General features: G+C 50.4%; 1 protein-coding gene and 1 long non-coding RNA gene across 15 annotated transcripts in view; both read left to right on the top strand.

Annotated features, from left to right (window-relative positions):
* GRIK4 (glutamate ionotropic receptor kainate type subunit 4) overlaps positions 1-26,516 on the top strand; it is a 413,900-nt gene that overhangs the window by 110,440 nt on the left and 276,944 nt on the right. For 13 of the 14 annotated variants that reach the window (XM_023645003.2, XM_023645006.2, XM_070273803.1 and 10 more), the window contains exon 2: positions 12,922-13,053. In XM_023645003.2, coding sequence (XP_023500771.2) covers positions 12,972-13,053 — 82 coding nt within the window. In that variant the 5' untranslated portion in view covers positions 12,922-12,971. Of the gene's footprint in view, positions 1-7,599; positions 7,705-12,921; positions 13,054-26,516 lie in introns of all 14 variants that reach the window. The other variant, XM_070273797.1, reaches the window with a different exon arrangement.
* On the top strand, positions 16,622-17,454 carry LOC111774232 (uncharacterized). Its single transcript, XR_002809087.2, has 2 exons — positions 16,622-16,747; positions 17,225-17,454. It is a non-coding gene; the product is annotated as an uncharacterized lncRNA (long non-coding RNA).

The raw sequence follows: 26,516 nt of genomic DNA on the forward strand, positions 1-26,516 counted from the left end.
ACAGCTCTCAATAACCTCAACAACAGTGCAAGCATTGGGCACTGTCTATTTGCTGCCATGCTGCTAAGATCACAGCCAATCTTTGAAAGCAACCTTGTGACTGTCTAACCTTTTCTCCATTTTGTGGATGGGGAAACTGAGGTTTGGGGAGGTTAATCACTTGCCCAAGGTCATAGCTACTAAGTAGCAGAGCCTAGACTCAGTAAGCTGTCTAATGCAGACGCCAAGCTTGTGTTGCTAACCACTGCCTTACACTGCCTTCCTCTGAGATGAATTGGGTAAAGTTTTATGAATGGAGGTGGGGGCAGGGGAGAGATCTCCAACTTGCCATCCTCATCATTTTTTTTGCTAGCATTGATATTAAGATGAGTCACTGAGTGGGGGAATGATGAGTAGATTTAAAACATCCTCTGTAGGTTCACTTTTATTAATTAATCAATCATATGTTTATTGAGCTCCAACTAGGTGGAAAACATTGTCTTAGGTGTTTTATAGAAAATAAAGATAAATCATTCATCCGTTCAATAAATCTGAGAGATGGGGAGTCAGACATTTTCTAGAAGAAAAGACTAGGAGTGAGATGTTAGGGTGGGAGTGGCGAAGGTAAGAACTAACCAACCACAGAGATCTGATTTAGAAAAAAAATCCTTCCTGACTTTCTGACTGCGTGTTATTAAAGCACTCTTGGATGTATCACATGCCCTTTGACCTTTGAACAACCCCGTGAAGTAGACAGAGCAAGTAGTGTTGTCTCCCATTTTATGGGAAACTAAGGGGCAGAGAGATTTTAGAACCTGACCACGGTCATGAAGGGAACAGGTGACAAAGCCAGGTATGAACACAGGCCTTCTGACTCCAAGTCCAGACTCTTCTACAGAGTCACTCCCATTGGAGCCCAACGTATGGGCTAGCCACCATCCAGGCTCCACCATGCGTTTGATGTCCTGTGTCCTATTGAGGCTGGCTCTGGAGCTGCCTGGGGCTCTGCTTTCCTTGGAGAGCCACCAAGTATACACTCCTACCCAACACTCGGCGGCTCAGAAACCTTCCAGTTTTTGGGGAAACCTAATGTTCAGGCAGTGTGGGGTCGGTTCCCTTCAGGGATGGCTTCCCCCACATTCACAGTCCCTTCACATGTGGCTAAGTACCCATTAACCAGCCTCTCTGCTCTCCAGGCCATCTGGCACCCCTTGGTCACATCAGCTTCCTCAAAGCACAGCTCCAGTCCTGGCCCTCCCTTGTCCAGAAACTTTCAACGGCTCCTTGTTGCTTGGAAGATAAAGTCTGAGCTCCTTAACCTTGGCACTCGAGGCCTCCTAGAATCTGACCACAACACTTATCTCTCTCTGGGCCCCTCAGACGCGGTGTGCTCCTGCTAAATGGGTTTCGTCAGCATCCTTGGGACACCTCTTGCTTTTCCCGGCGTGTACCTGAAAGGTGTCTCTTCCTATGCAGCACATGCCTCAGGGCTCAGTGTGCGGCCCACGTCTTCCAAGAATCTTGCTCCAACTGCCCGGGCCCAGGGATGTCTTTCTGGGTCTGTCTTCCCAGCACTTCTTCCTCATCTGGTGACGAAGGCTGCCCTGCCTTGTGAGTGCTCCCTTGTCACTGTCAGGCATCAGGGGTTCACAGGCGTGTTGCTTTCCTTTTACTCTTCACACAAGGACATCACACTTTTCCAGGAAGCTCCTCAAGGGCAGACAGCACGTCTGAGAGTGCTGACAGCCCATCAGTGCCCAGCACAGAGCTGGACGGACCCAGGGAGTGTGGGGACGCTGGCACAGTGCTGTGGAGTTGCTGGGATGGGGAGGCGTGCCTGGCCCCGCTCATTGGCAGCTCCACTGGTGGAGGTACAGCACCCACAGGCTTGCTGTCCCCTTCTGGCAGCTGTCACGGTTCTGTGCCCCTTCACCAAGGCCCCTGGGGGGAGAGGGGTCGGTGAATGCAGGGACAGCCCCTTGCTTAGCTAAGGAAGTCGAATATTTCCCCACGCTCACCCTGAGACTGTGCAAGGGGAGGTGTAAGGCCTTCAGCCCCTGGCCTGGCTCTGCCTGTGGTTTCTGTGGTGTCTCCAGGCCGCGGCAGAGGGAAGGTGATGGGCTTTGACAGGCTGGGTGAGAACTGTGCTTTCCTCTGTAGCCTGGCATGAGTGCAGAAGCCCAGGGCAGCTCCTGGAGAGGGAGCCCTCTGCATCCCTGACCCCCTCAGAGACTGGCTGATTGTAGCGGTCCCTTCTTCCGAGAGAGGGCCATCCTCTAGCCCAGGGCCTGGGGTCCAGCCCAGAACTGGAGCTGGTGGGGTGGGGACGGGGGCTGCTCAGAGGCGAGCACTGTGGCTGCAGGTACTCAGGGGGTGGTAGCAAGAGAAGGGTGAGTGTGGAGATAGACTGTGCCTGGACGAGGAGTGTGGCCTTGGAGCACACTCCAGGGTCAGCTCTGAGCAGTAGCTCGGCTCAGGCTCTCCTGGCAGCCAGAGCACCTGCCCCAGTGATGAGTGTCCAGAGAGGCTGCGAGGGATCCGTGCAGCCTAGCAGTCACTGAGCACTTGAACCTGAGTTGTTATTAACGTTGCTATACAAAGGAGGGGGCCCAGGCTCAGGGGATTAAGTAAGGTGTCCAGGTCTTGGAGCCAGTCATTGAGAAAGCTGAGATTCTTTATTGTTTTTTAAATTATTAACTAGATTTCTTAATTGAAAAAACAATCCAACCTCTTAGTTTAAAATGCAAATAGTAGAGAACACTTTAGAGTGAAAAGCAAGTCTCCCTCCCACCCCTGACTGCAGTTCTGGAACCCTCTCTCCAGGGTCACCTGGCCAGCATAGCTGGGTATCTGTTCTCTGTCCCTCATGGAGCCTGGTGCCAGGCCTTCCCTAAGTGGATGGCCATCAGTGAATGGAGCTGGAGGGCAGGGAAGGGGTGGAAGGGACTCTGTGTGTGCTCTGAGGCGATTCCCAGAGATTATACTGAGCTTGGATGGCACCAGTAGAATAAGTCCATCGCTTTGCATTTTGAAGGGGACACCGCTTGTTTTCTTATGGACCTTTATTTTACAATATCTTATTTTCCTATTCTCCTTACCCCCCATGCTTCCCCCACCCCTGGGAGTGCTGGGGGGCCCGTCCTGGGCTTCCCTGAGGAATACGTGCACCTAGGGGTAGCTGCCTTCTCACCTGCTCTGGCTAGGACTTAAAAAAAAAAAGACAGGGCCTTGCTTTTTGACAGCAGCGTCTCAGACGCCGAAAAGGCTGATGTGTACGTAGAATGACCATGGAGAGGACAGATGCAGTGAGGTCTCCACTAGGGTGTGATGGAGCTGGGCGGAGGGACGGGAGCTCCATGTCTGACCCAGCAGCTCTTGGATCAGGAGTTGCTTCTCTATGGCTAACATCAGTTAGAGCGCTTTCCTCTAGCTTTGACCTCGGTGGAGCTGGAGATCGTGCACCATTGTCCGTGAGTCTGTAATAACCCATCTCTGGCTTCAGATGGTCACATTCTGATGCATCCCCCCTCCCCCATCACACACCGCTCACCCCCATCCTTCTTTTCACCAGGCTGCATAGCCCAGCTCTTCCCAGATCTCTTTATGGAAGGTTGCAGTGCACACGACCTCATTCCAAGGCAGAGACAAGCTTCTCCGGGACAGCCCCTCTCCTCCCAAACACCCAGACGGATCCTGAGCATGGGAGGGAGGGCTGTGTTTATCTGGAGGTAATTAAAATGCTGTCCTTAAAAGCAGTTTCTCTCCGCGTCTTCCTCCCGTGCTCACTCTCTATTCCTCTGTGGACACTCCTGTGAGGTCTCTCTGCTTTAACTGTGTTACAAACGGCTCCAGCACCGGGGTATTTTACTTCAAAGCCTCGGCTCACGTGGTTTCTGTAAGGAGCTTGCCTCCCTCAGGGCCCAGCCTGGTGGCCTCAGATAAATGCCAGGGACGTTTTTCACCATCTGGAGCCAGTCTTGCCCTTCACTTCTGACTCTCACCTCCTCTTCCCACCTCCCCCAGCTCACTGTGACTGGTGATTAACTCTCCATCTTCTCGCCTCTAACTACCTCCTTTGCCGTGGAAAGAAGAATTGGACACTGTGGCCACCTCACCTTGTCTGTGGAGGATGCTGGCTCCAGGACAAGGTTCACGGGGGTAGTCAGCTTTAGGTGCAGGGCCTTATCTGGGGGCAGAGAGAGAGTGGGGACACCTGCAGAGAGAGGACTGGACGTCAACGCTGCAGATACGTAGAGAAGACACTCTCAGCTTTCCAGCCTCATGGACTCTGTGCCATTTCCAAATCTCCCCCTACCGCACCCCCCCAGAGGCCTCTGGGTCTCCTCCGTGTTCTTCCCTCTGTCTGGGATCTCCTCCTCCCTGCTCACCCCTGCCCCCTTCAAAGGACCTGGACAACTCAAGTCAAACGCTTTGTCCCCGGGGAAGCCTTCCCTTCCCCTGGCGCACAGTCTGCAGTCTCCTGTGTTTTTCCTTCGCCGTCTGTAGTTGTGGCATCCAGCTACCTGGATACAGGATTAACCTCTCCTCCCCAGCCTGTAAGCCCCACGAGGGCAAGGACTATATCCCAGGGCCTGGACACTGCCTGCCACGCAGCAGACAATCAACAGAAATATTTGTTGAATGAATACAGTACAAATCACATAGCTGTGTTAAGGATATTTATATGCTTTGTCAGGTCTAGTGTAAAGGAACAACAAACACCATTTTGCTTAGAGAGCACTTCGCCCATCCGCAAAGTAATTATCCACCCGTTATCTCATGGGTCCTTTAGAGACCCTATAAAGTAGGTGGTGGGAGTGTAATTTCCCATTTTACCAAGAGGAAATGGCAGCCCTGAGAGGATAAGAGACGGGTCCAAGGTCACAGAGCTCTCCACCTTCAATCTCTGCTTTTCGCCCTATGCCAGGCTGAGTCTGAGTGAGGAAGGGCGACTGACTTCTTCCGGGAGAGCTTCTGGGGTGGGGTTGGCTTGGAGCAGCATTTTGGAGGTGAGAGGGCTGTGGATTAATATTAGCGAGAGGCATGGGAGGCCGTCTTGTTGGGAGAAGATGTGGATGCTGTCCAGGGTGCCTGTGGACAAGGGCTGGAAGGAAGCCTTCAGTGGGGGTGGAGAGAGGAAAGAAAGGACATTCACATTTACTAATCGCGTTACACATAAAATCTCTTGCAATAGCTTTTCAAGGGAGGCATCGTCACCCACGGTTTGTAGTTGTGGAAATAAAGCTCTCAGAGGTTAAGTAATCAGCTTGAGGACACATAATGGCAGCTGGGCTTGGAAGCCAGGGATGTCTGCTCTGGCTCCTGGTGAGGGGCCATTGTTTAGAGGTGGACTGAGGGTTTCAGTCTGAAGTCTACACGGCGGGTAGGGGAAAAAGACTGGGCATTCCTCATGTCTGGCTCATCAGTGCCCAAGAATTGGGAACAGCTTCCCTAGTCGTGCATCCTGAGTGCTAGCGGGTCCCTGCAGTTGCTGTGCTCCCTGAATGTCCTCCCCTAAAGTCAGGCCAGGGCTGGGCCAGCCGCTGCTCTTCAGTTTATCCCGGTGAGTCAGGCCTGGGCCAGGTTTCAAGCCGATGCCAAGCCACCTCAGCTAACCTGCCGTATTGTAAGTGATCACAAACTCCTGGAAGCATCTCCTGATGGTAAATCCTAAAAGTTGAGGACAGCTGGGCTGATCCTTTTGCCAAAGGAGACTCTCATTCATTTGTTGTTTGTCCCACTCCCACTGATTTTGCAAAATGTGTGGAGGGGCCCTAGATCCACTCGCATTTCACTGGTCTTCTTCAACATCGTGATGATCATTATAATCACATTTTAAATTTCCTCAAGTACAAACTGTGTGCCAGCTTCTGGGATACATAGAGAAGGCAAATGTAGAGTAGTGGGTAAGAACGGGGTCCTGGAGCCGATGGCCCGGTTCCTCTGCTGACCAGCTGAGTGACCTTAGCAAGCCTAACTCAACCTCTGCATCTTTGGGTTCCATGTCTGCAGGCGGGGAGAATAGGAATCTCTGCCTCACAGTGTTCTTCTGAGGAGCAATGAGTCTGAGATAGTACTTTGCATGTAGTAAATAAACATTCAGTAAATGCTACTTGTTGTCATGAAGTACAATTTCCAGAACTGCGGATTTTGGAGCTTAAAAGAAGCTGAGAGATCATCTAGTCTAATTCTCTCATTTTACAGAATAAGAAACTGAGGCTCAGAGAGATGACTCCCAGAGCTAGTGAACGCTCAGGTCAGGGCCTGCACCCCAGGTCAGGGCCTGCACCCTCGTATCGCACTACTTGTTGCCAGGGAGACAGGAGAGTTACTCATGCTGCCCAAGTGCATCAGGTCACAAAGGTTCCTTCTCCCTCAAGGAGACCACGGGGCGGAGGTGGCCCCACTCCCCTGCCCAAGCCACCCTGCCACCCTGCACACCTCATGCAATCTACTGGCTGCTGCTGGGAGTTTCTTCCAGCTGGGGAAGTCAGAACATCAGAGGAGCCCCACATCCATTTGTCTTGAGGGGCCTGGAGCGTCATTAGGAGTAATCAGGATCTTGTTGCCCACAGCCGAGAGGAAACCTGTAATTAATCTGGCTGCCCCTCTGATTTCCTCTATCCTCCTCGCCACCAAACATTGTCTGGTGGCTGTCAGCCTCCTCTCCGACCCGCCCTGGAAAATCACGATTAATGATGTAATAGCCCTTTGAGGACGAGAGAGAGATCAGCAGAGGGACTCCTGACAAGTCCGGCGAGGAGAGGCCATTTAGCACAACTGGGTTGGGGAGTCCAGGCAGCGTGTTCACCGCCTGATGCGGTGAGCTGTTGGCAGGCGGTGCCCGTCTGTGCGTGTTAACCAGTGCTGGCCAGGAATCAGCAAACTCGATTGAGCTTCTACTCAGGATCGGCACTGCAGCAAGTGTGTCGGGAAGATATGTGCCCGAAAGAGATGTTCCCCTGCCTCCATGAGCTTACAGTCTGGTTAAAGAGAGAGGGCACAAACAAATGCCGAGTTAAATAACCACTTATTCATGCATTGATTCATTCACGCCTTCCACAATGTGTATTCCTAGCTGCCTTGCCCCCAGGCACTGTCCTAGGTGCTGGAAGTGAGCAGTGAAGAAGGCCCTGCCCTGGTGGAGCTTGCATTCAAAATACAGGCGTGAGAGAGAGGGTCAGAGATGTTTAGAGACCTTAGAGCATCTTCTGGCTTGAGGAAGCTGTCCAGTCTTGAGATTCTGAAAAAATGGAAGTTAGGTTCCCCTTCTGGACGAAGTGGGGACATCTGATTTTTGGCCTTTGGGTGAGAAAACATCCTGGGCAGGTCAGTGGTAAAGCAGAGGAGAGACCTCTGAAGCCTTGACTTCCAGGCCAGTGGTCCACAGCACCTCTTTGAAGCACTCACAGGGCTGTGTGATCGGATGCTGCCTGCTGCTGTAGACCGTGAGGGTGGGAGGTTCATGGGAGAACAGCTCATTCCGGGGGTAGAAATTGGACCTGGATTGTTAGTTCCTGTGGGCAAGATCTCTGAATGTAACTCACGAGTATATACTTCCTGCTGACAGAGCCTTTCCCACATATGTGATCTGATTGGATTATTTCATTATTTCGACAGATATTTTTTGAGTGCCTACTATGTGCCAGCCTGTGCTAGGCACTGGGGACACTGGTGGAAAATTCCGACGTGTTCCCTGCTCTCCTGTGTGCATCACCTTGTGAGGTAGGCGTTATATTCCCACGTTCCTGATGAGGTGTGGCTGCTCCAGAGCATTCCCTTAATAAGGTCGCCAGCCAGGTCCACCCTGGCTTCCCTCCAGGTTGGGCCTGAACACTGCACTCATTATGATCCTCATGGCTGCGTAGGGTGTTAAGAACAGCATCCTCAATTGCGTGGTAAATTTCTCTTTTGAAATTCTCTGCCTTCTGAGTTTTCCAAAGTACAAGATTGAGGCCCAGCTCTGTTTTGGCGGGGACGGTCAGAGACCCTTGGAAATCAGAAGCCATACTTGTATATCCGCTTTGGACTTCAATTCTGCCAGTGCCTCCACATTCAACTCTAGTTGAAGATGGTGCGTGGGATCTGTGGTTGCGTATGATTAGACTCTCTTGAATTTGACCCCCAGCACTGCTGCTTGAGTTGCGTGACCTTGAATAAGTTACTGAGCCTCTCTGAGCCCCAGCTTCCACAGCTGTGAAATGGCAATGCAGTATTATAGGCTTAGTGTAATGGTCATGAATAGTTAATATTTGTCCAGGGCTTACTTCGAGCAGCACAGGACAAGCATCTTATCATTACTCCTGTTAACAATTCTGTGAGGGTACTTTTGTCATCCCCATATTATAAAGGAAGAAGTCAAGGTTTAGAGAAGTTGCCCAAGGTGTACAGCTAGTAAACGTCAGTGCAGGACTCAAACCCATGTTCTTAGCTGTGACCATCAGCCCCAGCCCCAAGCCCAGAAGAAAAGGGCAGTAAGTGTTTTCTTGCCTCTGTTCTCAACATATATTGCTGTGATCACCCTTTGCTGGATCTACGGCATTATGTCTGGTTGGGTTGTTTGTTTTAACCACAGTGAATATGCAAAACACACAAGCCAAACTGGGAATTTATTTCATATTGGTATAAACTCATAAAATGCCTCTTTGACATCATCCATTCATTTGTTCATTCAGTCAGTATTCATAGACAACCTACTATGTGTCAAATAGTGTGCTAGGTGCTTGCCACAGTGGCTGCCATCACAGCTGACGGTTCTGTGGGGCCACAGACAGCATCATCGTAAGCAGGAGGTGTGCCCTAATGGAGAATGTTCCAGGTGTGGTGGTGGCATAGGGAAAGGATAGTAGAAAGCCTTAGAGGGGAGGCAATGCAGTGAGCCTGGAAAAGACAGCTTCCTCGGGACGAGACTGCGCTCCACATGCATGCAGAGGGTGGCGTGCTGGGGGAGGTCGGCAGGTGAGCTCTGCTGGGGTGTCAGATGTGGTGGGTGGGTGGTAGGGACAGGTGAGCAGGAGCCAGGTCATGAAGGGCTCATCTGTTGGAGTGGAGAGTTTGTCCTTGACCCCGATGCTATGGAGAGCTGCGAGAGACTTTGGGGCTGGGGTGTGTCATTATCTAGTTTGCATTTTAGGAAGAGCCTCTGGCCGCTGAGTGGAGAATCAAGTGCAGAGGCAAAGACCAGAGGGAGGGAGACCAAGAAGGCTGCTGTTGCAGAGGCCTGGGGAATTGCTGACAGACAGCTGCATTGAGGAGTGTCAGTGGCAACAGAGACGGTTATGGTGTTTAGGAGGCAGAGCTAGCATGATGTGAGGACTGCTTAGATGTGAGGGTGCAGGGAAGGAGGAATCTAGGGTGACTCTCAGCTTCCTGGCTTGGGTGACTAGTGGATTGTGGTGCCACCTACTAAGAGGGAGAATGTAGGAGGAGAAGCAGATGGTAGGAGCGTGGAGAGCATGCCTCCTCTTTAGGATGAAGTGTGTCTGAATGCTGTGTGACATCCAGGTGGATGGAGATCTCAGGAGGCAGCTGTAGAAGAGGGAGTGTTGTACCCTGGAGATGCTGATCTGGAAGCCACACCTCGCAGGTGGTAGTAAACCGTGGGTGGAGGTGAAACTCCCCAGAGAGGGATCATGTTAGTAGGAAGGGGGTCTTGGTGCTATGTCTACAGGAGAATTTCTTTTTTATCCCTAAATTACTAAAATATTTTAGTTAATGGTGGCTTCACTGTTAGGGCGTAAGAACAGATTCATCTAAACATTAAAATGAAAATAATACCTCAAATTTCTTTGTGTTTTTTGATAAAGAATCTGAAAGCTTCATCTTTCTGCTCTCATATGCAGTTAGGCTATACAAGAACAGCGGGTGGAGTCAGAGACCTGGTTAGCCCTGGCTTTGCCTCGTAACAGCTGTGTGACCTTGAGCTATGCCCTTCATCTTTCTTGAGCTCAGCTTCCTCATCAGTAATAGAAATTGTTCTGTGGATTAAATAAGATAAAGACTGTGGAAAGAATCTCACAAACCATTGAGCCTTACAAACATTTACCATGATGGTTCTTTTTAGTCCTGTAAGGTTTGGGAGGAGATTATTTCTCATCGTCATGCCCAGGGTCACACAGCTGAGGCCCACGAGCAGCCCAGGACCTCAGCCATTGGTGTCCTTACATGTGGTCTCCAGGATCAGCCAGACTTTGGGGCCATGAATGACGAAAGTCAGGCCTGCACGAACTGAGTGTAGTTCTGTCATCAAACAAAATTTACACAGGCTAATCTGACACCTATTTAGCCGTCTGCATAATAATTATCACGCAGTGTGCTGATCGGGCATAAATGGGAGGCATTTGACATGAATGATTATATTTAGCATTACTTTTATATAACCTAACCAGATTTTTACAGTTCTTTCCTCTTTGACAGTTCATTCATTTATACGCTCAACAAATATTTATTGAGGCTATAATATATGCCAGGCATTGTTCTGGACCCTGAGGAGACAGACAGACAAGATTTCTGCCTCCTGCCCCACCTCTGTTGAGCTTGCATTCCAGTGGGGGACAGACAATCAATGAATAATCGACTTTTCCATCACAAGTAAGAATGTCAAGCTTCCCTAGAGACTGTGTTGGCTGTCATCTGTCCTCTCCCAGCACCCGTGAATTCAAGGACAAGGCTTCTGGGCCTGATTTGCCAACAGCAGAGTTGTCTTCACCCCAATCCTTTACCTTGTATTTTCCTCTGACCCCCTGGAGCAGGCGATGACTTGAGGCCTTCCATTCATTGAACAAATATATATTGTGCACCTGTTGTGTGTAAGCAGATGCTGGGGACATGACAGTAAACTGGAATCAGTCCTGGCCCCTAAGAAGCCACACTGGTCCCAGGAGTAGACACATAAATGAGCAGCAACAGAGGGGAAAGTGCTGCTGTTGGAGCCACTGGCGGCTGCTGTGATGGCGCGTGGAGAGGTGCCTGGTTCTGATGCATGGCAGGGGTGGGGGAAAGGAGCATACTTCAGGCAGAGGGGGCACAGCGTGCAGGGAAGCTGCAAGGTGCTGGGTGTGGCCAGGACATTGAGGGTGTGTAGGGAGTAGGGGCATGTCATTGGATAAAACTTCTACTGGAGTGTAACACACAGGCAGAAAAGTGAAGATAATCTTAAGTATTCAGCTCAGGGAGTTTTCACAAATGGAATACACTTGTGTTATCAGCACCCAGAGTAAGAAACAGGACATCGCCAGCACCCCCAGAACACCCTGCATGTCCCCTTCCAGTCACTACCCACCCCCAGGGGTAACCACTAACTGGACATCTAAGAGCACAGAATAGTTTTGTCTGTTTTTATACTTACGTAGGTAGAGTCATACTGTCCCTACTCTTTTCGCCTGGTTTCTTTCACTCTTCATTAAGTCTGTGAGATTCATCCATTCAGCTGTGTGTAGTTGTTGACTGTTCATTTTCATTTTCATATGACATTCCATTGTGTGAATATGCACTGTACTTTTCCATTCTGCTGTTGGACATCTGGGTGGTTTCCAGTCTAGGGAAATCCAAAGACTGCTGCTCTGAACATTCTGGTACGTCTTTGGTGAGCACGTGCATGCATTTCTATGGGAGATATGCCCATTGTGGAGTTGCTGGATCATTAGCATATGTATAAATCTCTAGGAGACTAGTTTTCAAAACAGTTATACCCATTTACACTGCTACTGACCCTGTACGAGAGTTCCAGTTGCTCCACCTCTTTGCCAACACTTGATATTGTCTCTCTCTCTCTTTCTTTTAATCATTCTGAGTATAGTGGTATCTTATTGTGGTTTAAAATTGCATTTTCCTCATGCCCAATGAAGCTGAGCACCTTTTCAGATGTTTATAGCCTTTGGATATCATCGTTAGTAAAGTGTCTATTCTGATCTTTTGCCCATTTTTCTATTGGATCTGTCTAGGGAGGGAGGAGGAATCATTTTAATACTTCTCTCCTAACCAAGGGTGACCCCAGATTAGCATATGCAGGTGCTCACCAGCCTCACTTACCCCAGTGATGGGGTGGAGCTGGCAGCCTACAGACTCTTGTCTCAGGGTGTCAGAGAGGTCTCAGGGAGGGGACAACACCCGTGCTGCCTTAGGGGGAGGCAGCATCCTAGAAGGTTCTGGCTTTGACACCAGGGGCCCACCCCAGGAGGGAGAGGGGCTGATGGAGGAAGGATGGGGAGGGGGCTGTTTTCAGCCGGCGGCAGGAGCAGATGTGGAAACCAGCTGAGGACCTGGGATGTGAGCTTCTGCCCTCAGTGTTTGCTGGGAATAGACTTCTCCCATCTGGGCCAGGGAGGAACTTACATTTGGCCTTTAGGCCAGGCCCTGAGCATGGCAGCTTCTATGTCATCTTAGTCCTCAGTTCAACTCCACCCGGCAGGTGGTGTTATGCCAGGTTTACCTGCAAGGAAACTGAGCTGAGTGACTAAGAGAAGCCTTGATGAAGGCCCCCCAAGCTGGCACGTGGCCGAGCTGGACTCGAACCCAGCCCCTTCCTCACTCCACTCCCCAGGGAGTAGTGCATGCCATGTGTCTGGGGCAATGGCATAATCTTCCCATTTCTTCCTCTTCTGCTTACCCATGGCTCCTGCTCCTTAAGAGCAGATGAAGGTTTTCATTCCCAATTAGAAATTTTTAAAAAGTGGAACCCCATGAATCATTCGATCACAGTTACACCAGCCTGCCCCCGTTTGATGAGGGGGATGGAGTTAGAACCTGAGCCTGAACACAGGGAGGAAGGACAGAGGCCTCGAGTCAGCCTGGAACTCTCCCATGGGCACTGCGAGCAGCACTGTGGAGGGATTGCTGGCCCTCCCCATAGAGGCTTTCTGGGTAGTGGCTCGGTCACTGGGCTGGATGGGTGGCTACTGAGCAGGGGCATAGGACTCATGTGCTCCCACCACTCTCTCACAGAGTTATGTCATGCCCAGACCAGCAGAGGGCTCCATGAGGATTTATAGAAGATGCCCCGCGTCTCGGCGCCTTTGGTGCTGCTTCCTGCGTGGCTCGTGATGGTGGCCTGCAGCCCACACTCCCTGAGGATCGGTAAGTGCTGCTTGTACAGCATCCTGGAGGCAGCCCAGCTCTCTGGATACCCTAGATGTCCACAGGGGACATATGCCCTCCCTGACTTCGGCTGGGCCAGGGCTGGTGGGGGGAGGGGTGGCAGCTGACAGGCTCAGAGCTCTGATCTGGTCAACCTGCCAGCTCCCCTTGTGATGAGAGTAAAGATGCTGATAAGTCCCTGTTGCAGTTGTGGCTGACTCAGCCTAGGACATTAAGGGCCAGCTGTTAGGTGAAGAAAGAGGGTGGAAGTGGATCTTGGTGACCCTGGCCTGGCTACTTGGCGGGCTGTTGACGGGGGGTCTGCTTGCCCTGGCCTGGTCTGGAGAGGGAGGGTGGGGTCACTTCAGTGACATGTGTTCTGACTGCTCTATCCCTTGTCCTTGTTGCTGTGGGGGTACTTGCTCCAGGTGTGGGCAAACAATGCTGCCACCTGCCCTGTCAGCACCCCCATGCCAGGAGGGAGGCTTGGCTCCACCCGGGGTCCAGGGCTTCCTGGGAAATCAAGTGCCTCTTCCCCCCAAGACTGAGCGAGGCTCATTAGCTACAGGCTGAGGCCCTGCTGATCTGGGTCCTAGGGACACAGCCCCAGCCGCAGGAACAAGGTAACAGTCTAGCCCAGCAGACTCCGTGTGGTGGCCCAGGACAGACGTGTGGCGTTGGGGATCAGGGGTGTCTTCGTATGTATGGAGGAAGGGGGTCAGTGTGGATAGATGGGTGGGGCACAGCAGTGAGAAATCCAGGCGGTGGGTTGTTGGTCACAAGAAGGCCTGTCCAACAGCAGGACCCCCAGGGCAAGGCTAGGCAATAGCCCCAGAGGGACTCAAACAGCAGCAGGTTATCCAGACAGGTACCCAGCTGAGGCCCCTCTTCCCAGACTAGGGTGGGGAGGGGGGAAAGTGAATTCTATGAACAAGGCAGGAGCCTAGGTCCTAAGCTGAACCTGAAATGGTTAGAGACTGGATTAGAAGGAAGATGTCATGATGCCGAGTCCCAGGGAATTGGCTTAAAGCTCCCCATTCCCTCCACTTGCCACCAGGATGGATCCTAAGGTCCTAGAGGCTGGCACGCTGGTGGTGGTCAGGAGGCCAGGATGGGCTGAGACTAGCCAGAAACTGAGACCCTGGCTAGGTCAGGCGTCACAGGCCGGAGGCCGAGCTGCAGGTGTCAAGCCCTGTTGTTACCTCGGGGGCACGGTTCTCCCTGCATATGCAGCGGTGGCTGATTGGAATAGAAACTCAGAAAGGTGACTCAGTTCTCTCCCTAGCGCTGCCCTGGGCTCACCACTCTGCATGCTTAAAAAACAGCTGCATTAAAAACAAGATGTTCCCTCCCTCTTCCCCATTCATGCCTACTGAAACTTCAAAACCTAATTCAATTCTGCTTAGCAGCAATACAAAACGGTTCATATCCTTAAGATGCTTAATTTATAAGATGCCTACAGTTATTCACCATTCGCCTCGAGGTTTTCTGCCCCTCTGAATGAGTGGATAAAGCAGTAACCCATCAATTCCCATTTGTGGCTAATGGGAAGCGGAAATGGATCGAGCCAGAATCGGCAGTGCCTCATGGCCTCGGCTCTCCTGACACTTGTTCTCCGGGAGGGAAGCAGAAAGTGGAGCTGACAGATCTCTCTCTTGGCTGCTACACTGACAACAGAGGGCTTCAAAGGGACCCCTCATGCTCCCGTGCCCACTCTTGGAGCATTGGTTGTCCAGTTCTGTCAAGACTCTGCTGGTCCTCAGTTTTGGTTCATGCCAGGCCACTTCCAGCCGATTTCCAGCCAGGCGCCCTGCTGGCTGGCAAGGTCAAACGGGGCCTCATCTCCTGCAGATCGCGCAAAGCAGAGTTAAGCCAACAAAGAGAAAGAAAAGAAGTGAAGAATGAAAACAGCAATGCTGGGACCTGTTTTCCTGTCTCCTTGCTTATCCTGGGAGCCAGGACCTTTCTAAAAGTCTCCTGATCCTTCTGGATGGAAAGGTGCTGATTACGTGGGCTCCAGAGAGGACCTGGAGTAGGGCAGGGGTGGGAAGAGAACTAGGTCACCGAAACTCAGGGAGCTGCACTGAGCAGCAGGCAACGTGGCACACAGATGGGTTGTACTGCCGTTGATGGGGCTGGGGTCTCCAGAGTCCTCCAGGGGCTCCCGGGAAAAGGAGGGGCCGCTCCTCCTCCCCCCTTCCCAGGGGCTCCTTCCCCCTGAATTTGCTTTTTTCTGGGATTTCTCCCAACTCCCAAGCCTCAGAATAGATGGCTGTGAGAGTGAGGCTGCATGAGGGACCAGGGATCTCAGAGATAAATTACTCCTCCCACTCCATCCTCAGCCCTACTTGTTCGTTGGTGACAATATGGATGTTTGTAAAGAGGCGGCCGAACCCATTACCCTGCCTTGGGACTGCTGTTTTTCATTCAATGGAAGCGCAGGGCGGGAGATACGGCCAAACTGTCTATTACAGTGTCTGGTGCTTACCCCCAGAATGAGGTTTTGGGTAAGAGAAAAGGATGTTATTTATGACTGTGAGGCTGCCCGCATAAATTCCCCAAACTCTCACACATATGTCAGCCCCCTTCAGTCATCTGTCTTCTGGAAATGTCTTTTGATTTTGCTTCTGTCCCTCTGGGTCCTCTGAGTGATGACTGTGGGAGCTGCAAGTTAATAAATGCTCTCAGAAGACCCCACCCCGTCTCTACAGCCGGCCATTACTTAAAGGGATCATCGTAAGGTCTTAGAGCCATAAAGGAGTCTAAGGATCCCGTTTTCCACCCTGCTCCTCTCACAGATGAGGAAGGACGCCCGAAGAGGGCAGTGATTTGGCCAATGTCACATAGCAAGTAGGTGGCCGTGCTGGTGGCAGTCAGCACTAGAGCCCAGATCCTTGACTCCTGTTGCAGTGCTCTCCTTGCTGCCCACCAACGGGCTCCCTTAGCCACTGGGGAAGCAGACTCACCTTCAACAGTATGTGGGGGTCATGGTCTCTTGTAGTTTTCTCCCATCCTGTTTCTGATACTAGCAAACGTTACCCTTGCCCCGAACACATTAAAAACTGAAGAAGTATTTACCAGCTGAATGAATGCTAGGCTTTCCAGCCTGCCTCCCGTTACTCCTTCCCTGGCTGCTTCTTTCTGCCCCACTGAATTCCTCACTGTCCCAAATATACCAGGAGGTTTCCTCCAAGCTGTAGTCATCCCCTCCTCCTCCGCTGGCGTAGTTGGCTTAAACAGCTCTTCCTCTGAGAAGTCCTTTCCCACCATCACCCCGTCCTCATAGGGAGAAATCCTCTTTTTCTTACCTTTCTCCCATTGCCTTGCTGCTTACACCTGTTCCAGCACTTCCCAGGCTGTGCTCTAATTATTACGGCGTTTTCTGACCAGACTCTGAATTCCATGGGAGAGCAGCCAGCTCCCCCAGGGCCCTTCCTCAAGCATGTCGCTCAAACCTAGTGAGTGTAATGGGTGGATGAATCCGTGGCCTTCGCAAGACCTGATTCCCCAGGAGCATATTTGGTATCATCGTTTTAAAGTTCTTTCTTCTGGTCATACGTCTGCTTACAGAAGGAGACTTATTGGAGGAGGTGGAAGGGAAAGGAGAAAGAGGAGAAGGAGGAAATGTCCATCTATCTGTCTTACTTAAAAGGGAGAACAGGAATGGGCTGAAGATCCTGACTGGGTTCTAATGGTAAATCACTGATTCCATTATTCATTCATTAATTCATTCAACAGGTGTTTACTGAGTGCTATTTATGAGGCTGGAGAGTTTAAATAACTCCTCTGAGGCCACATAGATACTGAAATTCAAACCTGTCTGTCTCCAAAGCTGCCTCTTCCTGCTTTGCTCTGCTCAGCTAGTGGACCCCTGGAGACATTTGGGCTATCCCATTATCACGGCAGTCATATTAAATATATTGTGTTCTGTCTGGTAAAGGAATTGAAAGATGGAATCATTATTGCTTATATAGTCTCTTACTTTTCTTTGATTCCTTTACCTCCAAATAATTTCCTAAGGGCACAGACGAAGCCCATCTGACAGGTGAGGAAACTGAGGCCTGGGGATTTGAGAGGCTTACTCCTGGTGGTACAGAAGTCCTGATCAGTGTGGGTGGCACTAGACAGATCAGCAGGTTACTGCAGAAATTGAATCTCTTTTTTGTTTAAGGTTTCCCCGTGTGGTGAAGCAGCAAGAGCATGGATTTATTTGACACGCTGCCTTGCGAGGACCCCCAAGCACTTTACAGCTACCATTTTTTGACTTAGTTGGTTTCCCCCAATGAGCCGCAAGTCCTGTGGAGAGAATCTTCAACATAGAACATTCAAATGGGATAAAGATGAAGATAATAAGAGAATTAGGGGAGGCACAAGGGGAGAATAAAAACCACTGGTTTCTTACCCTGTTCTGCTGCGTATTAAATATATCTGACACACTGAGATCCAAATACACCAACTAAATTCTGTGCCCTGTGGAGGATTCACCATGGGGGTTCTGAGTGGTGGCTCCACTTCATAATGTTACATGATGTGCTTTATGAAATCTTGATGGGCATGTAAGTTTTCATCTCTTTTCCAAATTGAGACACCTGTATAAGCCATCAATTGGTCTCTCACATTAGCGACAAATAGAAATTGATGGCTTTCTCCTTCATCTGTCACCCAGAGAGGGAGTATAGAAAGATTTCTGGGAGACACATCTCTCCTCTGGTGAACACCTGAGGGAGTCTCTCTTTCTTATTCTGTCTGTCTTCCTGGGTCTAGCACAGTGCCTGGCCCATAGTCCTGCTTAGTAAATGTTTGCTAGGTGAATTCTCTAATAGCAAGTTTTGAACCTTGAGATAACCTGTTAGTTTTCAAATTTCTCTTCCCCCAGATATTGATCGGTGCTCAAAAATGCCAACCAATTTTATTTAATAAGTGTAGAAAATATGTGATTTGGAGAGTAAATATTTTGCCAGGAAAAAAAAGTCCGAGTGTGTGTCTGCTCAAGGCTGTCTCTCGTCTCCTCCCTGCCCACCTCCCCCAGCTCACCTCCGGCATGTCTTTAGGGAGAATGAGGGAGGCTCAGCTGCAGGCGGACAGGCCTCCAGGCCACTGTGCTGTGTGGAGTCGCTCAGTCCACGATGTCGTCATCCGTCTTCACCTGTGGCTTGGTCTTCTTCCAGGAGCACCACGCAGCATGCTTTCAAGACATTTATCTTCTCTCTCAACTTTTCTCAGAACCTATTTGTGATCTACAGTCTTAGGCTGTAGTCTCTTCTGCTGAGAAGTGAGGGATGAATTAGGCCTAGATGCTCCATTTTACGGATAAGAAAAACTGGGGTCCCAGTAAGGCAAAATGAACTGGTAAAGGTCCCTCTGGCAGTGCCAGGATTCCTGACTCCCAACTGCCTGGTGACATTTGTGGCGTGGTTTGCACTTGTTCTTACACACGTGTTCATTCAATTTCCCCAACAGCCTGTGGGGCTGGTAGAAGTAAGCACACCTTAGGGAGAAGAGCCTGAGGTTCACAGAGTTTGTGACCTGCCCGAGCTCATACGGAAGGGAGTGGTAGCCTCAAAGGGCGGAGAGGAGAGAGCATCTCCCAGGCGGGGGCCAAGGAGTCAACCGAGTATCAGAAGACAGTGTGGTGACAGAGTCCTGAAGAGCCTGTTGACGGTATGTTATTGATGGGTGAGGACTAAAAGCCACCAGTGTGTAATGCCCAGGACCTTATGAAATCAGGCCAAGCTAGAGAACACACAAGTAATGGCAACAAATGTTGTGTTTTCTTAAATGTGCCATGATTGATCTCTGGGAGGAAACTGGGAAAAGTTCCAGTGGCAGGGGTATCTAAGTGAAGGGATGGGGCTGTTGCCCCGAAACTCAAGTCCTCGATAATAGAGCAGATTTCCAAATGAGTTCGGTATGTGGCTGCCTGTGTTCATTGGTGCTGCCACGGCCTGGTTCCCCGGGGCTCTCGTTTTGCCCCACCGCACATGTGATGGCCTGGCGGTATCTGCTGCCCTGCTCGATGGAGCCCTGCCTGGCAGAGATACATGTGGTGTCGGGACAACAGTCATGGAGAGATTTTTGTCAGAATTTCAAAAACCTGTCTCCAGCTCCGTGTTTACAGAAGTCTTGGGAGGAGAATGAGTCATTAGCAAGCTCTTTTTTTTTTGGTGGTGCAGGGTGGGGTGGGGGGAAGTGGAAATTATGGAGAGAGACTTTGGTTTGGTGTAAAAAAAACATTTACCAGACAGATGGAATGGGCTGTTTTGGATACTGAGGTCCCCACAGCTGGAGGTGACCACAGATAGGTTGGACAGGGATTTCAGCATCAAGTGGGTGTTGGACTATTACTTCTAAGACCCCTTTCAACCTGGGATTCTGTGATAGACTATTTTAGCCTTTGATCTGTTCTCATACTCTCATAGGGAGACATTCTGTTGTTACTGTGTCCTCATTAACAACCATTTATAAGAGCTTAGAATTGAGGCACCCTCCTGCCTAATTTAAGCCATGACCCCATTTGGCTCCAATTGCTTGGATAAGTCAGATAAGACCTGAAGCCCTAGTGAGTCTTTTTGCCTTGTTGGCGTAGACCTATCCGGGTGTTTCTTTTCTCCCTGTGGCCACTGATGGAGGAGTCAGAGAAGTGCGGGCAATGATGGGAGCTGCTGCCACGTCTCAGCCGAGTGCCTGAGTGTGTGTGAGCCTGAGTGGGTGGGACGCACACGTGTGCATCGGCAGAGCCCGCACATCCCACTCACAGCCTCGCAGCTCAGCTGCAGGCAAGACAGCGGTCACAGTGAGCGCTCATTAGTCTGGATGAGCAGCCACACGTTCCATATCGGGTGGACGGGGGCTGGGCCTTGGCTGCTGGGAGCCCTGGGCGGCAGGAGGCTGCAGACAGCTGTCGGGCCGCCCAGCAGCTTCTCTGTGTCTTGTTGGTGTGTGTTTCTTCCTATCAAGCTGAGTTATGGGCCCATCAGCTTGTGGTGGCCCGGGTGGGCGAGGCCTATTAATCCCATACCGATGAGGAGTGTTGTGGAGAGAGAAGAGAGCCCAGACCAGTCAGGGCTCAGCATGTGCATGGATGGCATGTGCAGTCCCCTGGTCGGGCAGACAGTGCCACTGTGCCAGACATGGGGGGCACTGCAGCCCTGACTGGGGCTCCATGGTCTTGAGGCTTTCTGCTAGCATGCCCCCCTTCAAAGCAGAGATTCCCTGTCCTGAACCTTTCTCCCAGGGCTACACGTTAGCCACAGCCCTCTCAGCTCCTCTCACTCCCTGTGTCCCTTCTGAGGAAACCAACATAATTGGGGGTAAGTGGCCATCTGGGACAGCCCACCAGAGGGTGCCTCATGTGTCTCCCTCTTCTCTCAGTCCTTCTGCCCTGACTCATCCAGTGTCTTACATGGTTATTCGAAGTTGATGGGGGTCTGGAGAGGAAGGGAAAAATGAGCCAGAAGTGTTATAAGTAGCACTGGGGTTAGCTTCAGAAGGTTCCAGCAGAGTGTAGAGGTTGACACCAGAGCACAGGCTCTGACCAGACTGCCTGGGTTTGGATCTGAGCTCCGCCCTTTACTAGTTGTATGACCTTGGGCAAGAACTTAACTTCTTAGAGCTTGAATTTCTTCATCTATCACATGAGATCAGAGTTGTCCCTACCTCACATTTTTGTGAGAATTCAGTAAGTTGCTACATGGAAAGCACTAGGACAGCATCAGGCAGGTAGTGAATGCTATGGGAGTGATGTCTGTTAAGAATAGCACCCTTGGGCTGCCCTGTCTCCTTCTCGAAGCCTGCCCCTGCCTGGAGCACTCTTCCACCAAATGCTGTCTCTCCCCATCTCCTAAATCCTGCTTTAAATTCACCTCTTTTTAGGAGCTGAGAATCCCCACCTGGTTTGGAAAGCTCTTACTTCCAGAATTCTCAGCGTGCAGGAGGCGTGCATGCTCACAGTCACGCACGCGTTGCACTGTCTTCATTGGTACATGACCACCTGGTTTTCGCAAATATTTAAAAATCCTTATTTGAATTCCATCTGCCCCACAAGCCTAAGAGCATCCTGAGAGATTGAACTTTGTCTTCCCTACCTTCACAGTGTTGTGGGCTTTTCACAGTGGGGTAATGGTCCCGGGTCCTGGTAATGGTCTGAATGATCTCCCATCTTAAAAACCTGCCTTAGCCCCGCATCCCTCTTCAGCTAATCTCCTATTTCTCTCCTTCCCTTTACAGTGAAACTCTGCAAAAGAGCTGCCTATTCAAGCTGTCTCCATTTCCTCTCCTGTCTTCCCCTATCAGTAGGACTCCCTCCCATCAGAATTTCACCCCCACTCCTGATGCCCACATTGCTAAATCCAGTCCTCTGTCCCCAGGCCTCATTTTACTGGCAGCGTTTGACATAGTCTTTCACTCCCCCTTCCTTGACACACTTCTCTCTTTTGGCTTCTGGGTCAGACTCCTTCGCTACCTCACTGGCTTCTTCCTCTCAATCTCCTTTGCTGATTCCTTCTCAGCAATCCGACCTCTGAATATGGATGTGCCCTGGAGTTCTGTCCTTAGACCTCTTCTCTCTCCACACCTGCTCCTTGGTGACCTCATCAGTCTCATGGCTTTATATGCTTATGTCTCTCTCATCTTCTCCCAGCTCTGACCTCTCCCCATGACTCCAGACTCATATACGCCTACCCGTCACCCCCACGTGGACATCTAAGAGGAACGAAAACTCTACATGTCCACAGTCAAGCTGGTGATGCCCCTCCACCCCGAGCCTGCTTCTATCCCGTCTCCCCCATTTCGTGCATGGTAATGCCATTCGATCTCTTTGGACTTAGGCCCCAACCCTGGGAGTCGTGCTTGATCTGTCTTTTCTGACACCCCGCGTCCTCTCCATCAGCAAATCCTGTTTGCTCTTCCTTCCAAGTGTATCCAGAACCCCACCACTTCCTACCACCTCAGCCGTTGTTTTCCTGTTCCAAGTTGGTATTATGTCTCACCCTGATACCTGCAAAGCTTTCCTAGTAGTTTCTCTGCTTCTCTCTTGTCCTCTCACTTTGATTCTCAAAATGGCAGCAAGAATGATTCTTTTAAAATGTAAGTTGGGTCGTGTCAGTCCTCTGCTCAACCCTCCCAATGCCTTCTCATTTCCTCTCACGTCAGAGCGAAGGGGGGTCCTGACAGTGTCCCACAGGGCCCTCTGGGAGCTGCCCCAGCATCCTGTTACTTTTCCTTCTCATCTCTCACCACTCTGCCGCTTACTCACCCCGCAGCAGCCCCAGCCCCACTAGCTTCTTGCTTTTCCTCCTCAGGCCTTTGTACTTGCTGTTCTCTCTGCCTAGAGCACTCTTCACCTAGACACCTGCATAGTTCGCTCTTTCACGTCCTGCAGGTCGTGCCCTGCCCAGCAACTCTCCCTCTCCCTCTTCCTTGCTTTATTCTTTCTATGGCGCTCATCACCATCTGACAGACTGGTCCTGTTTGTTTATTGTCTGAGTTCTCCCATCGGGAGCAGCCCTTTTTTTTGTTCTCTGCTGTTTCCCCACATGTCAGATAGTGCCTGGTATACAATAGGTGCTCACTAAATATCTACTGAATGAGTAAATAATGCAGACCCAAGGGAAGTCCCAAAGGAGCTTCAAATTTAAAAGCTATTGGAAGGCAGGGACCATGATGGTCTCACTTGACACGAAAGCCATTCTTACCAAGGGCTCCTTGCTGAAGACTGTGCAGTGGCCCTGCTGGCCTCCTGTTCCCAAGTTCTCTGATCCCTGTAGCAGGCCCCCTTGCAGCAAATCCTGGGGCTAATCTTGATCCCATTCTCAGGCAGCCCAAGCCAGCAGTTAAATGACTCAGCATCAGAATGAGTCTTGGCTGCTGGTCTTGCTTTGTCCCTCAGATCCAGACACCAGGCTCTTGACTTATAAACCTCCCCCACCTGTGTGGCCACTGCAGTGCCCAAGTCTGTCTTTTCCTCAAATCTGAAACCTCACTTATATTCTGACTGCTCCAGAGCTCCCCTGGGACTCTGGTCAGGCCTTGCTGGTCTCAGTCTTCTGAGAGCCTAGAGACTGGAATCTGGACCCAGCCTCCCTGCTGGGACCCTGCCACCTGCTTCCAGCTCTTTCCTGAAGCTGCCACTATTGGCCAGGGTACCTGCCTGTTGTCTTCCAGCACACTTTCTCAATGTTGTTCCCTGGCTGTCTGCTTGTACTTAGATTCCTAAAATCTTCATGGTGGCAGGGACCCCAGTATAACCCATTTCGCCATTGAATAGTTCTGACCGTTGGTTTTTCTTCCTATTGAGGCAAAATCTGTCTTTCTTTGCCTTCTACCTACTGTCCTAGGTCTGCCTGTCCCTCAGGAGCATACAGAACAGGTCCAGTGCTCTTCCCTGTGGCGGCATCTCTGAGATCTGAGGCTCTGTCATTTCATGGCCCCTAGCATCTTCTTTTTTCTAGAGATTCATCATTAGTGCCTTTGACTGTTCTTTCCTTCTCAGCATTTGGAGTCTGCTTGTCATCCTGGTCTCCCTCCTCTGAATGGTTTTTTTTCCTCCTTCCCGGTTAGGATGTGGTCACCCTGATCACAGGCAGGCACCCCCCTCATCTGCTTCTGGTCCCCCACAGGCACCTGCTCCAGTCTGGTGGGGTCTGGTCTCCAGGTTCTGAGCCCCTTGTTGGACTCATTCCCACGAAGCCCTGGCTGCTCTTTGAAAGCCTGCAGCAGCTTGCCCAATGTCTAAAGACACCTGTGTTAAAGAGCTGGGTGCTAGGAGGTTCCCTAAGTTGTGTCACCCCTGTGGCTTCTTCCAAGCTGTGCTTTTCCCATCCTTTATAGCACTTGGTCTTTCAAGCAGGGAGTGACACAGGCAGGGGAGGGAATGCCACTTTGCTGGCAACACTCATACATTTCCCCCAGTGGCAGGGATCTAACAACATGAGACTTTGAGCTTTCAGCTCACAGATGAAAGAGCAGGGATTTTCCCAGAGATGACAGAAAAGGGAAGCTTACAGCCCTGGGGGCCTCAGCAGGAAGCACTGCTACGGAGTTGATCCAAACAGGCACCAACCTCCAGCCTATGCTGAAGCTGGCTTGCAGTAGAGGGCCCCAAACCTGGGCAGGCCCCCGGAAGTCTCAGGCCAGCAGGCTGGGAAGAAGGAGAGCTTTCCAAAGGCCATCAGAAAGAATTGTCCTTGTACTCCCTGGAGCTCTTGGCATTTCTGAAACTAAAGGGACCTTTATCTGGAAATGGTGATTGAATGCTAAATTTCTCCTTTAGGACCAATTTGGAAAACCTAGAGGCTAAAGGAATTAAGTTTGTTAAATAAAAATAAGTGGGGTTGGCAGAGATGAAATGCAGTGTCAATGAGTGAAAGTATCCATGGATGGCCCCCATTGGAGCGCTCTCTGAATTTAATCAACCTCTTCCTCATCTGCTCCCAGGAATTATCTCCCAGAGAGCAATATTGGCTCCTGGGGAGGTCGCCCCCCTACCCCGAGCAGAGGAGACAGGACCTCTCTCTCCTGGAGGGCTGCTGCTGTTGGCTTGTCATTGCAGCCCGTGAGGGCTCCCTTTTCGGTCTTGAGTGAGTGCCCGTCTTGCCATGAAGTCATCAGGATGGTTACCTGGGGGAGCTTGGAATTCACGTTCAAATCTTCCTATCCTAGGCATCGTGCAACAAGTTGGCCCTGGATTCACAATTCGTGGGTACGAATCTCTCTTACTAGCCATCTTCCTTTAGGCAAATTACTGAGCCTTTCTCACCTTCTATTTCTCATCTATAAACTAGAGATAACAGTTTACCATAAGGGTTATTGTATTAATTGAGAGGAGATACATAAAACACCATGCACAGCATGTGGCATCTAGTGATATTTAATAAACATTAGTTTCTTTCCTTTTGTTTTTTTTAAAAAATAGTAAGTTGCTCAGCATTTCTGGAAGGCATAATTCTGGATGGCCTCCTAGGATGCTAGAATGGTGATGGGCTTTATTGACATACACACTTGGAACTGAATTATAGTTTTACCATGTGACCTTGGGCAAATTACTTGGCCTCTGTTTTCTACTATAGAATGGGGATAATAATACTCCTGCTATATGATTGTTGAGGTTTTCGTGTGGTAACATAGGCAAAATGGCTAGCACGGTGCCTGATAATTAGTAGGAGGTCAATAAATAATAGTTATTGTCAGCACTTCTACCATAATTATTATTACTATAGTTTCTATTGCTGCCTTAACAAGTTACTGTAAATTTAGCAGCTTAAACAAGACAAATTTATTATCATATATATATATAGTCTATAAGTCAGAAGTCCATCATGGATCTTGCTGGGCTAAAACTAAGATATCGGTAGGGCTGTGATCCCTTCTGGAAGCTCTAGGAGAGAACCCATTTTATGCTCATTTGGGTTGTTGGCAGAATTCACTTCCTTGCAGTTATGAAATCAAGGTTCCCATTTTACTGCTGGCTGTCAGCTGAGGCCATCCCCGGCTTCTAGAGTCTGCTGCATCCCTTGGCTCGCGGCCCCCTTGCTCTATCCTCAAAGCTTCCGGTCAAGTCATTCTCACATCATTGCTCACTGCCTTCAGCCAGAAAAGGCTCTCCAATTTCAAGGATTCATGAGATTAGATTGAGCCTACCAGGATGATCTCCCCACCTCAAGGTCTGAAACCTCAATCACATCTGCCAAGTCCCTTTTGCCATGGAAGGTAACACATTCGCAAGTTCCGGGCATTAGGGCATGGACATTTTTGGGAGCCATCATTCTGCTCTTCTGTTTGGATAGCCTCCCAGATGGGAGGCTGAGCTGCTTGAAAACCTTCTCGTGAGCAGAGCCTTATGCAGGGGACTGTGCACACACTTGGAAACCGTCCCCAGTCCCATCCTTGGCCTGAGTTGCCTGACTCCTGTTACGGTCGACTGTTCTGCATGAGAACCAAGCAGCCCAGAGCACAGAAGCTAGTATGTTTCCTCAATGGGTGGAGGGAACGTGACACCTTGGCCATATTACTGTGACTGAGACTGTGCCACAAGGGGAGAGAGAGCCGAGAAGGGGCTGTGTAACAGGAAGCACTTCATCATGTTGATTTAGTAATTTCGCCACGATAACATGTGAGGGCTCTAACCGAGGAACCTACAAGCTGAATGTTATCTGAGGCTCTGTCACGTGGGCTTTGCCAGCTTGGCTTAGAGTGATGTGTTTATTTCCTGCCAGGGCGCCTAGAGAGAATAATGTTCCCCAGAGTCCCAGCAGACTGTCTCTTACTCTGCCTGTCATCCTTCCGGAAAGGGACTGATCCTCTTGTGCTTTAAGAAACCACGTGATTTAGGAAGGTATGGCTATGAGCTAGGAATTAGGGGACCTGGGCTCTAAAGCTGCTCCAATCCGTGTGTCTGTCTCCTGTCACTTATTTAATGCTGACAGTGCCCTGCAGAGGGCTAGGCTCTGTGGGAAATACAGGAAATA

This window comes from Equus caballus, chromosome 7 (genome assembly GCF_041296265.1).
Source record: "Equus caballus isolate H_3958 breed thoroughbred chromosome 7, TB-T2T, whole genome shotgun sequence".
NCBI lineage: Eukaryota > Metazoa > Chordata > Mammalia > Perissodactyla > Equidae > Equus > Equus caballus.